The sequence below is a fragment of the Danio rerio genome, chromosome 13 (genome assembly GCF_052040795.2).
Source record: "Danio rerio strain M-AB ecotype USA chromosome 13, GRCz13ab, whole genome shotgun sequence".
NCBI lineage: Eukaryota > Metazoa > Chordata > Actinopteri > Cypriniformes > Danionidae > Danio > Danio rerio.
In genome coordinates this window covers 18444842-18458939 of record NC_141033.1, presented here as the reverse complement: position 1 = coordinate 18458939, position 14098 = coordinate 18444842, and the positions used below count along the sequence as shown (strand labels likewise).

At 33.5% G+C, this 14098-nt stretch overlaps 1 protein-coding gene across 33 annotated transcripts in view; it reads right to left on the bottom strand.

Annotated features, from left to right (window-relative positions):
• The window catches only part of kcnma1a (potassium large conductance calcium-activated channel, subfamily M, alpha member 1a), a 368217-nt gene that overhangs the window by 153722 nt on the left and 200397 nt on the right, over window positions 1–14098 (bottom strand). For all 33 annotated transcript variants that reach the window (XM_087278365.1, XM_087278370.1, XM_087278341.1 and 30 more), the window contains exons 4-5: window positions 3369–3462; window positions 3057–3168 (exon numbers count right to left, since the gene is read on the bottom strand). Coding sequence is in view for 25 of the 33 variants with exons in the window: in XM_087278341.1 (XP_087134467.1) it covers window positions 3057–3168; window positions 3369–3462 (206 nt within the window). In the remaining 8 variants the exon portion in view is untranslated. The remainder of the gene's footprint in view (window positions 1–3056; window positions 3169–3368; window positions 3463–14098) is intronic.

Genomic DNA, 14098 nt, shown 5'->3' with positions numbered 1-14098 from the left:
CTGTGCATCCAAAAAAAAAAAACAACTAAATTTTAACAGTGTTTTTGTTTTAATAGACTGTAAAAACAAATCTGTTCATTAACAGTAATTTGTGGTTTCTGTTTATTTACAGCTGTGAATTGCATTATGGCATGTCGATCTTTACTTTGTCGACTTTTGATGTTGAAAATTCAACTCTGCAGTTTAACAAAGTGACTTTTATTGACATTTTAGTAGTTTGAGACAAGATATGGTTTAAGAAATACAGTGCTCAGCATATATGAGTAAACAAATCCCCACAAACTCATTTAAATTAATATTTTCTATAGGATGCTTTACAATATTATATTTGTGCTTATACACTAGCTTAGTCAGCACTGATGCCAAATGTGGAGCTAATCTAACAAAATAATAATGGTTCAAAAACTTGAATGGTTCAAAAGTTGCTCAAATTTATATGTTAGGGAAAAATATTGAATACATTTTTTTTACATAGCAAAAATCAAGAGAAACAAAAAATGTGTACAATTCTGTTGGAATGTTGTAGTTTGTAATTTTATTGCAATATTAAGGAATAATTTAAATGTATTTTCTTAACATTTCTAAAAATGTTTTGTGACTAAAATATTATTTTAATAAATATATCTGTTTAAAAATCTGTTTGGTTTAAATGCACCAAAATGTATTACCCATATTTGCTAAGAAATAGCTAAAAATATTCATATTTAAAATGTTTTTTTTTTTCCTGTATGCTGAGCATGATAATATATAGAGATCCAAGTTTGTAAGAAACAAAAAATGTACTGGCAGCTTATTATCAGGTTTTTGCAGCATAATATATAACATAGGCAATATGTCACTTCAAACTAATAAAAACATACATAAAAGTCACTTTTTCAAACTTTTCAAGGTTAAGAGTTGTTGAAAGAGAGTTCAAGATCCCAAAATGCAATTTAAAAGCGAAAATAAGCAGGGAAAATTGGCAATTTAAAGATACTTTTACAGTGTGTACTAAAGCTTTTAGAATTACTAAATATAACTTAGGACTACACCATTAATTGAAAAAAGATCGCATCTCGATTCGACCCTACACACTATCTTAATTCAGCTTATCTACAATTTAGCCAATTATATTTTCAGTCAAGAGTAAAGCATAAAGGCAGTCACACAAATTTTCCCATTGTTTTATATACGTTGCTCAGCAACATAAAAACCTACAAACGGTGTTAAAAGAGTCACATATTGTATTTATAAAGTATAATTCACCCAAAAATGTAATTTCTGTCTTCACGTAATGACGTATTCACTGTTTGTTTATTACCCACCAATGATGTCTACTCTAGTGAGCAGAACCTGCATAGGCTGTAAATAACAGGTAATAAAGTTGGAAATAAAGTTCAGTTTGTTGCAAAGTGAGCTCAAAGTGACGTCAGCCATGACATGAGCCGCACTCGGCAGTAAAAAATTAAACCAAAAGCCCAAACATCATTTAAATGATCATATCGCATTTTAAAGATATGATTACGACAAGCATTTGATACATCTTTTTTTTTTTTTTCTTTTATAGCGAACACAAAGTGTTGTGCATGAAAATAAATGCTTACTGGGTCATTTTACCAGTGAAAAAATTATCTAATAATGTTCTCAAAGATAAATGCCAAGCATTTGTCTCAAACAAAATAATTCAACTTTAGAATTATGAATAATTATTTTCTGATGTCATCACCGTGATCATGATTTTAAGCAAATCGTTTAGCCAGAATCGTGCAGCCCAAATAGAAATAGAAAAACTTCTGAAAAGATGTTTACCTAAAGAACTAATCCCTTAAACCTTATAGTGGCTTTATTAAAATTAAATTGTGAACATGTGTTATTATTTTAATTATTTTTTTATTTAGTTATTTTTTTCAGTAGATGCCAGAAATCTTTTAACAAACCATTGCATTTTTTGGCAATAATAATATTGTTATTATTAATAATAATAATATAAAAAAAGATTCCTCCTGACTCTTGCACCAGGCTGCATATTTGCACTATAGACACTTTCTTAATCACTCTTTGTCTCTTGGAAACATTGTGGATTTCAAATTGTGCTTCACACAGGTGAATTACTATAAATGTACCACAATCAGGTTGCACCGCTTGCTTTAACCTTAAATAACTCTTGCACAATATTAAACCTTATCCAGTCTCATGTAAAAGCACTGTTTTATGTTTATAGTTATGCATCTTTATAGTACATTTTAGTCGTGCATATTTTTTTATAAATAGCTCTTATGTCCAGTGTTGTGTTTGTATTTATGATTAATTTATGTAGCATTGTTGTCCTGCGAGATACGACATTTCGATGCTCTGTATGTCCACACATCGACACTTTAATTATAATATGCATACATAATGCAACTGCAATTTTCAAGTGTGAATTCCAAATGTGGTGTGACAGTTAAGTAGTTTTAATGTGGCTTTTGTAGAATTCACAATCTTTTGTTTTTAGTGACACCTGCAGACATCACTTACTGCCTAATATCACTGAGACTGACACTGAGATATATAAATCTGTGCTGCACTGTTTCTTAATATAAAAAACAACAACAATGACAACGGCATTTACCAAATCTGATCATAGATATAATTATGGACATATCTGCACAACCTCAGCAATTCTTTGGCATTTATATTGACATATGAGGTAATTAAAACTACATTTTTATGATTGTTTGATTACGAAATAAATGCAAGTCTTTAGACTACTTACTGTAGATCTGAATTCACCTAAGACATCATCTCATGCTCCAGTCATCCTTCTCATCTCTTCTTCACCTCAGCCCTACTTTCATCTTTGCAGATTGTCTCATTTCTAAGCAGTGACATTTTGTAGCTATTCTCGGGTTTCAAGCAACAGAGAGTGACAACAAACCATGGCAGCTTGGCTTAATCATCATAAAATCCCCCGCTTAAGCATTTGCCCTTGTCTTATTGTCATCTTTATCTGATCTACCTGTAGTGTGAGCTGCCACCCATGGTGTGAAGGGACTGACAGGAGGGTCAAGAGGAAACGGGAGTGTTCGGAGACTTACCAAGCCAACTCCTGTTCAGGTACACTGACACAAACACGGGAGGCACGGTGAAGAAGTCCACCACTGAGTTGACCTCCAGCCAGAACCACAGCTTATCATTGGCTGCTATGAACTGGAACATGATGAAAAGAAAAAAGGAAAACGGATCAATATTAGATTATTCCAAAGTGACCATATTTTAGTAGAATGAACAATGCAGCATCAGAGAATCGCTAGAATGAACATATCTAGAGAACCATTTTCTAAAGGTTTTCAGGGTAAAATGTCTCAGTGGACAGATTTCTGTTATAATTAAGTGAAATGTGTACTTACGCGCAGACCAAAGTAGAGTAAGAAGAACACGTTGAATGCCATGTCAATTTGTAACGTGAAGTCTTTGTAGAAATTCTGACAGGATTCTATAGGACTGTGGGGAAAGAAAAAAACAATAGAATGTTATTTTAATTGAAAAGTTATTTCAGAATTTATTTAGCATAGAAATAATATTTTTTTATGCGTAGAAATATATATTTATTTAAAATAGAGAGATACAATTTACACATATTGTGGAGATATTCTCTTTGTATACAGTATAAATATGCATATTCTATGCTAGTATTATCAAACTTGTTGTTTTGCTGATTTGTGTCAATGTTCCTCATGGTTTTCTTGAATATGTATCCCATTATAAAATGTAAAAGTGTATTATTCATACTGTACTATAGCATAATTCTTTCAAATGTTTAACTTTAACGAAAGCTATTTTCACTGTAAACATCATAGCAAAGGAACAAACCTGCAACAATCTTACAATGTCAAATAGCGTAAAAATATTTACATTTAAAAGGGAATGTTTTATTCTGCCACTAATTGTTGTTTAATTTATTGATAACATTTTTAAAACCAGTAAAAGAGTTGAAAGTAACAGAAATTTCATTTTCCACTATTTTTTGCTTTAAACTACAAACCAGATACCACATAGCATGTCTAAAACAGAAATGTGTGTTTTTAAATGTTATTATTTATGCTTTTATACAGGGTTTCTATAGGGTTCATCATGTCAAATTTTAGACTTTTTAAGACCCCTTTAAAACCATTATGAATAAAACTAAGGATTCTTTCATTTTTAAGGATATACAAACATTAAAAACAAATGTTATTAAGGAAGATAATCAAACCATATTGGTAAATAGTCTTAATAAATTAACTATTGTTGAAACTTTTATTAAGAGAGAATGTTAGTGATTAGATGGGTGTTGGTCTGATTGGGTAGCTTTACATGGACATAGGAAAAATAAGGCCTGTTTAAAATGATTTAAGACCTACAATACAATAATTCAGAGAATTTAAGATTTTACAATTGTTTTTTGTTTTTTTTATTTAAGACTTTTAAGACCCCACAGATTCCTTGTATATAGGAGATTACATTCACTGAAATTTAACAACAACAGAATTGAAATATGATCAACCTTTTTCAAACATTGTGGGCAAAAAACAAGAGCCTTAATGGCAACTAAACTGGCATAAACTGACATCTTTTTAGAATCAGTTTCATGCTACAAATGTGTGGGTCACATACCGTATTGACAGAACAAAACAGAAATATTCACAAACTGTAAATTCGGAGCACTTGCAATCTATATACTGCACTCGCTGTCATTTTTCAATGAGTTATTTAAAACCATTATGTCCCAGTCAGAACTACAATTTGGCAATGTTTACATCTATCTTGTGGATATTCTTCATCAATTTAGTCAGTGATTATATAGTTATAGTGCGTAATTGTCTGCTTTTATATTTGATGCCAGTATCTTTTGCTTTGATTAACAATTGCTGTTACGGAAAATCAATGTTCACTTCTGCTATTTATGCTTTGACTTGGTATTTTAATTTATATGTAACCTGCAAAGTAGAATAGAAACTGTATAAAAAGCATACAAACGTACTGACAGTTATAGGTACCATAAATTGTTATGAGTCAGTAATGATAAAATAAGGCACAAATCCATAAATTTCTGCTTTCTGACTAATTTCTCTGAAGGAATTCTGCAGTAGCACAGCCCAGGCTTGTCTCCTTGACAATTTGTAACGCTATTATTTCTTTGCACAACAATTATCTAGCTTTTTGTCCAAAATAAAGAGAAATTACTTAGCTCATGACTTGGCTGTCAGCGGGAGACCATAATCTATTGCCCGTAATCCATTTTACATTTTATACAAATTAATGAGAAGAATAACGCAGTGCCTTCCAGAGTTTCCCACCAGCAAAAGTGAAATCACTTGGAGCAATTCACATGCTATTTTTCTATCAGTGCATTAAAGATGGTCATGCCTTTTTATAAGCAATGTAACCGAGTTGACCAGAACGCAAGGACAGAGACAAGTATTAGTAAACTTACTGACAAAAGTCTTGTCCCCTAGCCATGTTTTAGGAACAAGAAAGTCATGGTGCAGAGGAAAAATATTTCATATATGTGTATGACTCCAATGAGCTTGGGTGAGTGCAATAAGATTCTATGGATTAATCGTCAGTGCTTCCTCCTCCATCTTATCCCACATATACTCAATAATGTTCGTGTTTGGGAACTGGGCTGGTCAATGTAGGAGCACTTTAACTTTCTTCGCTTTTAGGAATTTTGATGTGGAGGAAGTATGAGAAGGAGTGCTATCTTGCTGAAGAATTTGCCCTCTAATGTGGTTTGTAATGTAATGGGCAGCACAAATGTCTTGATACATCAGGCTGTTAATGTTGCCATTCACTCTGCAGATCTCTTGCACCTCCCCATACTGAATGTAACCCCAAACCATGATTTTTTTCTTCACCATACTTGAGGTTCTGTACTATTTGTGATGACTGAGATGCAGTTAAACAGAGGATTCATCTGAAAAATCTACCATCTGCCACTTTTCCAAATGATTAACTAGAAGTCAAGTTGTTATCTGTTGCTTTAACAACTGGAATCAACAACAAGACTTTTATCAGGTAGTATACATTTATTATTATTACTGAAATTACAAATAATACAGAAAATATATCATGTAAAGCAGGGGTCTCAAACTGCCAGCCAATGGGCCATTTGCGACCCCACCTCCTTCATCCTCCAGGCTGCAATTGATGTCAAAAAAAAAAAAAAAACAAGATTCAGGCCAACAAAACATATATTTTTGAATCACTATCATTGTTGTGCAGACGCATATACACTTGTGGATTTGCTTCCCACCTACTGGGCATTTAAGGTACTGTACTATGTATTCAGGTCACTTTCGATTTCTCTGTGCGGTCAAGTGTAACACACATGCAGATTATTTTTGGGGCTGATTTAAATGTTAAAATATATGTCCGTGAGTGCACTATTTTTACTAAAGCTCTAATTTTGTGAATGTTCAAGGGTCATTTGATTATAATCAGTTTTATACTGCCTTTATTTTGTTGTACAAACACCTCTTCATGGCCTACAAGATATGATGGTGATGTAAATATAATAATTTTGCTAATATTCGAATCAAATTATCTCATTTATAGATTTTCCTAATATGCATACTAAGATTTCTATAAAAAAAGTGCATTAGTAAAATTTTACTGCTGGTAAAATTGAACATGTTAAAGTAAATGTGAATTTATACCAATTTTTTTCCTCTTTGTTGTAGTTTTACAAAAAAGAATAATATTGAGAAGAACAAGTGCCAGTATAGTCACTAAAGCTACTCAAACTCCATTCTGCTGTTTTACGCTATCTGTTAAACATTTGGTTAAGCAACAATTGATTGGGACATAAGAATTATTATAATTATCCCTGTTATTAAATTGTATTATTTTCATAGTAATGACAAAGTGCATCAATTACATCAGGTTTCCACTTTTTTTGTGCTCTAGGATGTTAAAACTCGGCTCATATGAATTGTCAGTCACTGATATGGCCCCCCGCCATTTTGAGTTTGAGATCCCTGATGTAAATGGTTATTGAACTTAGAGTAAAGATGAATTTTACATGATAACAGAATTAAGGTCATGATCAAAATGTATGTATGGTGATAGTAAAAATAAGTATAGTGTTAGTCTTTAATTTCTTTTTTTAAGACAAAATGACATCAAATTCATGCACAAAACATTCCTTTTAAAGACAAACTGATATAATTTGTTATTATTCAGAACTGTTTAATTAAGGTTTTTCTTTCTGAAAAATAAAAAAGGTTTATTAAGCAGTCTGTCATAGAACTGTAATGGAAAATACAGAAAACTTTGTTGTATTTAACATTTCCATGATATCAGGAACAGTTGACAGACTAAAAAGTACCAGGTGCCTTGTATAGTAAATAGTCAAATAAATAAAAGCATCACTGATTCAATCAATTAATCTGGGGCTGTTAAATCATTCAATTAATTAAAAAGCAGAATTTCTTAACAAAAGCTAAGGTTAATGTGGTGCTGCCTTTTTACTGACATTATCATTGATCTCATGTGGGAAGATATTTCAAGGCCACACTTTAAATTCACCATGCAGGCATAAATATCCTCAAACTAAAGAAAAGCCTGTCAAAACAGTCAAAACAAGCCTGCAATGCAAGTCTAACTAGCTACTTTTGGCCTCAACGATCAGGAAGAGCTCGTTCAAGTTACAATTAGCCCCATCTCAAAAAGCACCAGCGTCAACACATGTGCGCTGTGAAACACAAAGCATCTGATCCTTGAGCTCAATGTCACTTCACACTCCGCAATTACAAGAGATCTCCTGACATGTGGCATCCATGCAGAAAGTATCCCTGCTCAGAAATCTTTAACAGCTTCCTCCTTAAGCCACATTAAGGCTTGAATGTCATTCTCCGACAAGATCCATGACTGCATGAGCAATAAGACAACAGTTTCACAGGCTTTCATAACGCGGAGATCAAAATAAGAACAATTTATAAAAACACCTACCCCAAAAATTAGGGGATGTCCAAATCATAATAAAAATGTTTGAATGAGATCGTACAAAATCATCCAAGTAACAAGTTGTGAATTGCATTGGGTTCTTCCTATTATCCTGTTCTCTTGTGCATCTATCTTACCGTGGATGACTACAGTTATTTATCTTACCGTGGATGACTTATCTATACCGTGGATGACTAGTTTTTTCTGGAACTTCAATGGATGTAACACTGAACCACAAGCCAGTTGAAATTAAGAAGTATGTGGCCATTCTTGGTTAAAATGGAAACAAATCATGGTTCAATTAGAGTAGAAATTTAAATAAACTATTCTGAGGGAAAGAATAGTCATTTCTTTAGAAACGTTCATGTGGTATTTTCAGTTCATCTTGCCCAGAGATGCCCAAGTTTTCCTATAGTAATATTTAATTTGGCCATCCCATCTGAAAAGAGAGTTAAAATTATGTTAAACCTAAGATATTGTAAACCTTTTTTTTTTTTTTTTCATTGTTAAAACCTAACTGAAATTAAATGTCAGTTAGCTCATAAAATGAGACACAAACCGTGAAGAGAAGCATGATTTTATAGTTTACAAAGTTAAAATGCAAAGAAATAAACAGTAATTTAATGACCTGCTACTTTTGTTATTCGTAATTTTATATACACACAACCAGAATTCATACAATTGTAAAGATAATCGTGTTTATATAAACACTAAATGAGGACTTCTCCCTCAATTCCCAGGTCTGAATGCAGACTCAGTGCAGCAGGTCTCTTGCCCTATCTATTTCAACCTTTAGCTCTGCTGGTAATCAAGAGGATTTAGGCAAACACAGCAGCACAGCGATGTGTCTAGATGTGAAAGAACTCCAGATAAAAGACAACGTTCGCCATTCTCCAATTCTCATACTTCTCTCTCGACCAAATTGCTTGCTGCTTACTAAACAGCTTTGCTGTATCGACCCTGACAGGATCACGGGAAAAAATGCAACAAACCTTGTGGATTATGGAAACAAACACAAACAAGCCTTCATAAACAGCTAAATACTGTGTGTCGTGGGTCCGTGGACGCGGTTTCACCCAGTCATCAACATAGGGTCTCACAGCTTGGCACTGGCAGGTCTGCCTTGCCTTCGGAAAGCATGTGCGGTCATGAATAATTAAGAAGCAGGCTCTTCTCATAGGATAAGAAAACTCAGCTATGAATAGTAATGAGAAACCGGCGCGTCATCTAACAGGTGCTAACATTGTTTTAACTGATGCTCAACACACACACCTCTGTTAAAATCTTAAAAAAGTACTCAAGGGTTTCTTGAACCCTTAACAATGCAAATTAATGTAGTGTTAGAAAAGGCAGCCTTATCTTGTTGGACCTTATTTGATTTTGGTCTTGTTATTAAATTTTGTTTTGTTACATTTAAAAACAGAAATTCACAAAAAAAATAAAAATAAAAGGACAACGTTTCATTTACTGCATAATGTCTTCAGTCTTATTTTGTTAAAATTGAACTGTAAAAATAAAATTGTGAAATAAATCAAATTGAATTGAACTGAATCATGATTTCAGTGAATCATTACATCTCTAGCTATGTCTGAAAGGCCATGATATGGACAAACCGCTGCTGGAGGCTTTCAGTCACTTTAGAATGTCTCACCAACTTACAGAGCCATTAAAATCTGGAAAGTGAAGCTGCAATTTAAAGTAACACTATAGTTTTCTCGCGCCTCCCCCTTGTGATTGATAAGCACAACCGCCTTTAAACAGAATCGCAGAACTGTTGTGACACATTAACCTAATTGTATTTGTTGTCTAAACTGACAAAGCCGATTTAACTTGATAATTCATAAGGAAACCATGTCCAAAGAACAGATAAAATGTTCTGTGTTAAGCTATATGTTCCACAAATATCATCACATTGCTGTTTGTGTTGATTCTATATTAGATCATTTTGCCTGCTTTTGGCTAACTCCAACTACAAAAAAAAACAATATGAGATGTATGGCTTAGAGAGGATTGCACTGTTCCATTCATAGGGATTTGTATATATGTCCACTGGCAAGGATGGGCAGGTTAAGAGTTGAAGTCAGAAATATTAACCCCCCTTTTAATGTTTTTTCTTTTTAAAATATTTCCCAGATTATGTTTAACAGAGCAAGGAAATTTTCACAGTGTGTCTGATAATATTTTTTCTTCTGGAGAAAGTCTTCTTTGTTTCATTTCAGCAAGAATGAAAGCAGTTTTTAATTTTTTAAAAGTTTAAAATTATTAGCCCCTTTAAGCAATTTTTTTTATGATAGTCTACTAAACCATAATTATACAATAACTTGCCTAATTACCTAAACCTGCCTAGTTAACCTAATTAACCTAGTTAAGTCTTTAAATGTCACTTGTAGCTGAATAGAAGTGTTTTGAAAAATATTTAGTAAAATATTATGTACTGTCATCATGGCAAAGATGAAATAAATAAATTAGAAATGAGTATCTAAAACTATCATGTTAAAAATGTGTTGAAAAATATCTCTCCGTTAAACAGAAATTGGGGAAACAAATAAACAGGGGGGCTAATAATTCTGACTTCAACAGTATATAAATTAAGATGTTGTAGATGAAATCTAAGAAAAACCCAGAAAATACAAATGAACATCCTGAAAAACAGGTCATATGCCTTCAGTGGTTCAAGAGAATCCTTTTGTGTTCGCATAAAACAAAAATGACAACTTTATTCAACAGTTTTTCTCCTCACAGTATAGGGTGCACATAAATTAATATGCTGTATGATGCACTCTGTTGCACTGCTGATGTATACTTTTGGAGATGCTTTGTTTTAGAAAGTCATGCATCTAAGGTATACTTAGTGCTTGTGAACGTCCTATACTGACCCTTCACTGAAACTGTGGAATAAATGCGCTAACCACTAATGGTGTATGTTTACTTTAAGGATGTTTCATTATATTTTTCTGGACTTTGAATGAGCCAGGACCATTGATTCCTATGGAGTATGGGGGAGCTCTCAGATTAACTCTAAAATGTCTTTATTTTTAATCTGAAATTGAACAAAAAGGTGTTGAAAGACATGAGTGAGTAAACAATAACAAAATTGTCACTTTTGGGTGAACAAACTCTTTAAGTAGATGTGCTTACATCACTTCCCGAAAAAATGTTCTATAAAGATCTATTAAAAAATAAAAACTTGATGAGAATGTAAACTCTAAGTAAACGTATTTACTGACTATAAAAAACTTTGCCAGTACATGTCAACTTACACTAACCCTAACCCCTACCCTAACTTCAACCTAACAGTCTACCTATAATCTAATGAGAATTAGTTGGCATGTAGATGCAATGTAACTTCATTCAACAAACGAAACATCAAAATGAAGTGTGGCCCTACTAACTAAGCAGTGGCCTCAAAATTTAGCAAATGAAGTAGTTTTGATCTTGAGATGCTCTGAGGTGAACTAATAATGGGATAAACATCATTCAGGTGCTCCTGCGCTTCTAACACTAGGGGGCCTCAGTCCCTAAAGGAGCACCTGCCGAGGACATACAGCAATGTCATGGTGCATAGAGCTATGTCACCCTGCGGGACACAAGCAGTGGGATATTTCAGGCTAGCTATGATTCTTCATCTTCTTTCATAAAGATGCAGCAAAATAGCACTCATTCAGAAAGGACACACAAATGAATGGTGACTGCTGTCCCATGCATCTATGGGTCAAATCTTCCAATTTGCAGCATTAATCACTTCCAGTGTAAACTCTGCTTAAACAGTACAAAAATAAAAATGATGGTGCAAAAAAGTGTGGTAGTTACAGGGTGAGCTGTCTAAACCATAAACTGGTACCAGAGCCTGGAGGGCGATGGGGCAACACACAGCAGGTCTAGGTTAACACAACACTGACTGATTTAGGCCAAGGCACCATTTCTAAAAAAAGAGTGATTTAGCACCTGCAAGGGCACTGGACAGCTAAAACCTCAGTCGGAGGTCTAAAAATAGCCTTGCTGTTTTAAATCCTCCCTGAGGCGGGCTCTGCATGTGTTTCTAAAAGTGGAAAACACACAAAGCAAAGCCCCTGTGTTTTCTTCCTCTTAATGAAAACAGGAGGAAGTGATTGCTCTAAGCAGGGAACATGAGAGACTAAAAATGTATTTAGGAGCTGTGCTTGATATTTGCAGCGATAGTCATGGCATAAAGCGTTCAAGCAATCTTTCTCTTCGAGACAGAGAAATGCACAGAGGACTGGATAATCTTCAAAGCAGCACACTGAATTATTTTTGAGAATTTCCATCCGGTTCAGGCAAATACAAATATACGCATGAAGCAAAAAACCTGCCTCCCACATGCAGAACTCAATTCAAACAAAAATGAAGGGTGAGATAAAGAGAGGCTTGCGAATTGGGCAGCATTTCTTGTCTATTTATTGATTAAGCACCCTCAAAAAGAGGTCACGCTGGCCTGAGCGCTTTAAACAGATTCCCTGCCCTCTGTGAGAACTCTGTGTGATTACATCTGGAAAACACAGACCCCATCAAGGCTCTCCCTTCAGTGATAAGACAATAGTATTGCAAAAAGCTGCAAAGTCAGAACTGGGTAAAGATCCATCCCCATGTAAATAAATGACAATCATGCTTTTAGGCAAAAATATATGAAGTATCGTTCAATATAGTCCCACTGTAGGAAGATATTGCTCAGAATTTTTTTTAAAAACTATATTATAGTATAATAACAAACCATTTAATTTTCATTCTTTTTAAATTTGTCCAACCCAAACTCAATGCCTAAGGAAAATATCGTAAAATTAATTAATGCATTTTTGTTTTCTTGTTTTTTAGTTATTATTTTTATTATTATTATTATTATTATTATTATTATTAGTAGTAGTAGTAGTAGTAGTAGTAGTAGTAGTAGTAGTATTATGTGGTGGTGGTAGTAGTAGTAGTAGTAGTAGTAGTAGTAGTAGTAGTCAGAATTGGGTTTAACGAGTTCCACAGTAACACATTACTGTATTCTAATTAAATTTTTGAGGAATGCAGTAATGTAATGAATTACATTTTGAATTTGTGTAATTTGATAACAGTAACTGAAGTCAATGTAATTGCACTACTTACGTTACAAATATAGTTTTTAGAAGAAAAAAATGCTTCTTTTAAATAATGATTTCTGTTGCATCATCAGTTAATAAGCATGTGTTTCTAAATTTCTGGAGAATGCGAGCTGAAATGGCTGCTTTCGAGAGTAGTTGCTTCATTAAGTGGAAATACAGACTTTGATTGCACTAAGCATAAAAACAAAAAAAGCAGTCTATGTCCAGTCTCTAAAGAACTTTAGACTGCTTTTAACTCAACCAGCAACTTGTTCAAGCACTTGAATAGAAAGCATGCTAAGACAAAACACATCATTAAGGAGGACACTGGTTCCCAAAAACGTAACAGTCCAACTCAGCCTAAACAGGCTAAATTGAACTTTTTTGCATGATCAGAAGTGAAGGTATCTTCTGAATGTGATGAGAAGCATAGCAGCTAATGGAGCCTTTCACATATCACGTCTTTTGCACATGCAAGTTTGTTATTTCCAATAAAGGAGCGCAACTTGCACGTTTGCATTTTTGAGGCACACCAGTTAAAAACATGAGTCAAGTGACAAGAACTGACCGATCAGCTTCATGCTTTGTATGGAAATACACACATTTCGGTAGACTAATTAACTCAAATAGAACACCCAAACACTGCAGTGCTTTTTCAAACTATGGATGTCAATGGTTACAGGAATCCAGTTTTCTTTGTGTCTCTTGTCATTTGAATATCAAGCTGCTGTGATCTATTGTAATGTTTTTCAGGGAATGTTGAATTTTAAAAGAGTTGCAGTTTATTTAGTATTTTTATAGGTATATTTTTTTATGTTTCAAAAGTAACTTCTAAGTAAAATAATTAGTAATCTGATTACCTTTTACATTAACTAATTAGTAATGCAATCAGATTACAATTTTCCTGTAGTAATCAGTAATTCATAATCTATTACTTTTCTTTTTTTTTAAATAACTTACCCAACACTGGTGGTAGTTGTGGTGGTGGTGGTAATAGTAGTAGTAGTAGTAGTAGTAGTAGTAGCAAGTTGATTGTTTAATAAGCCATTAAAACAATAAATTTAAATCAG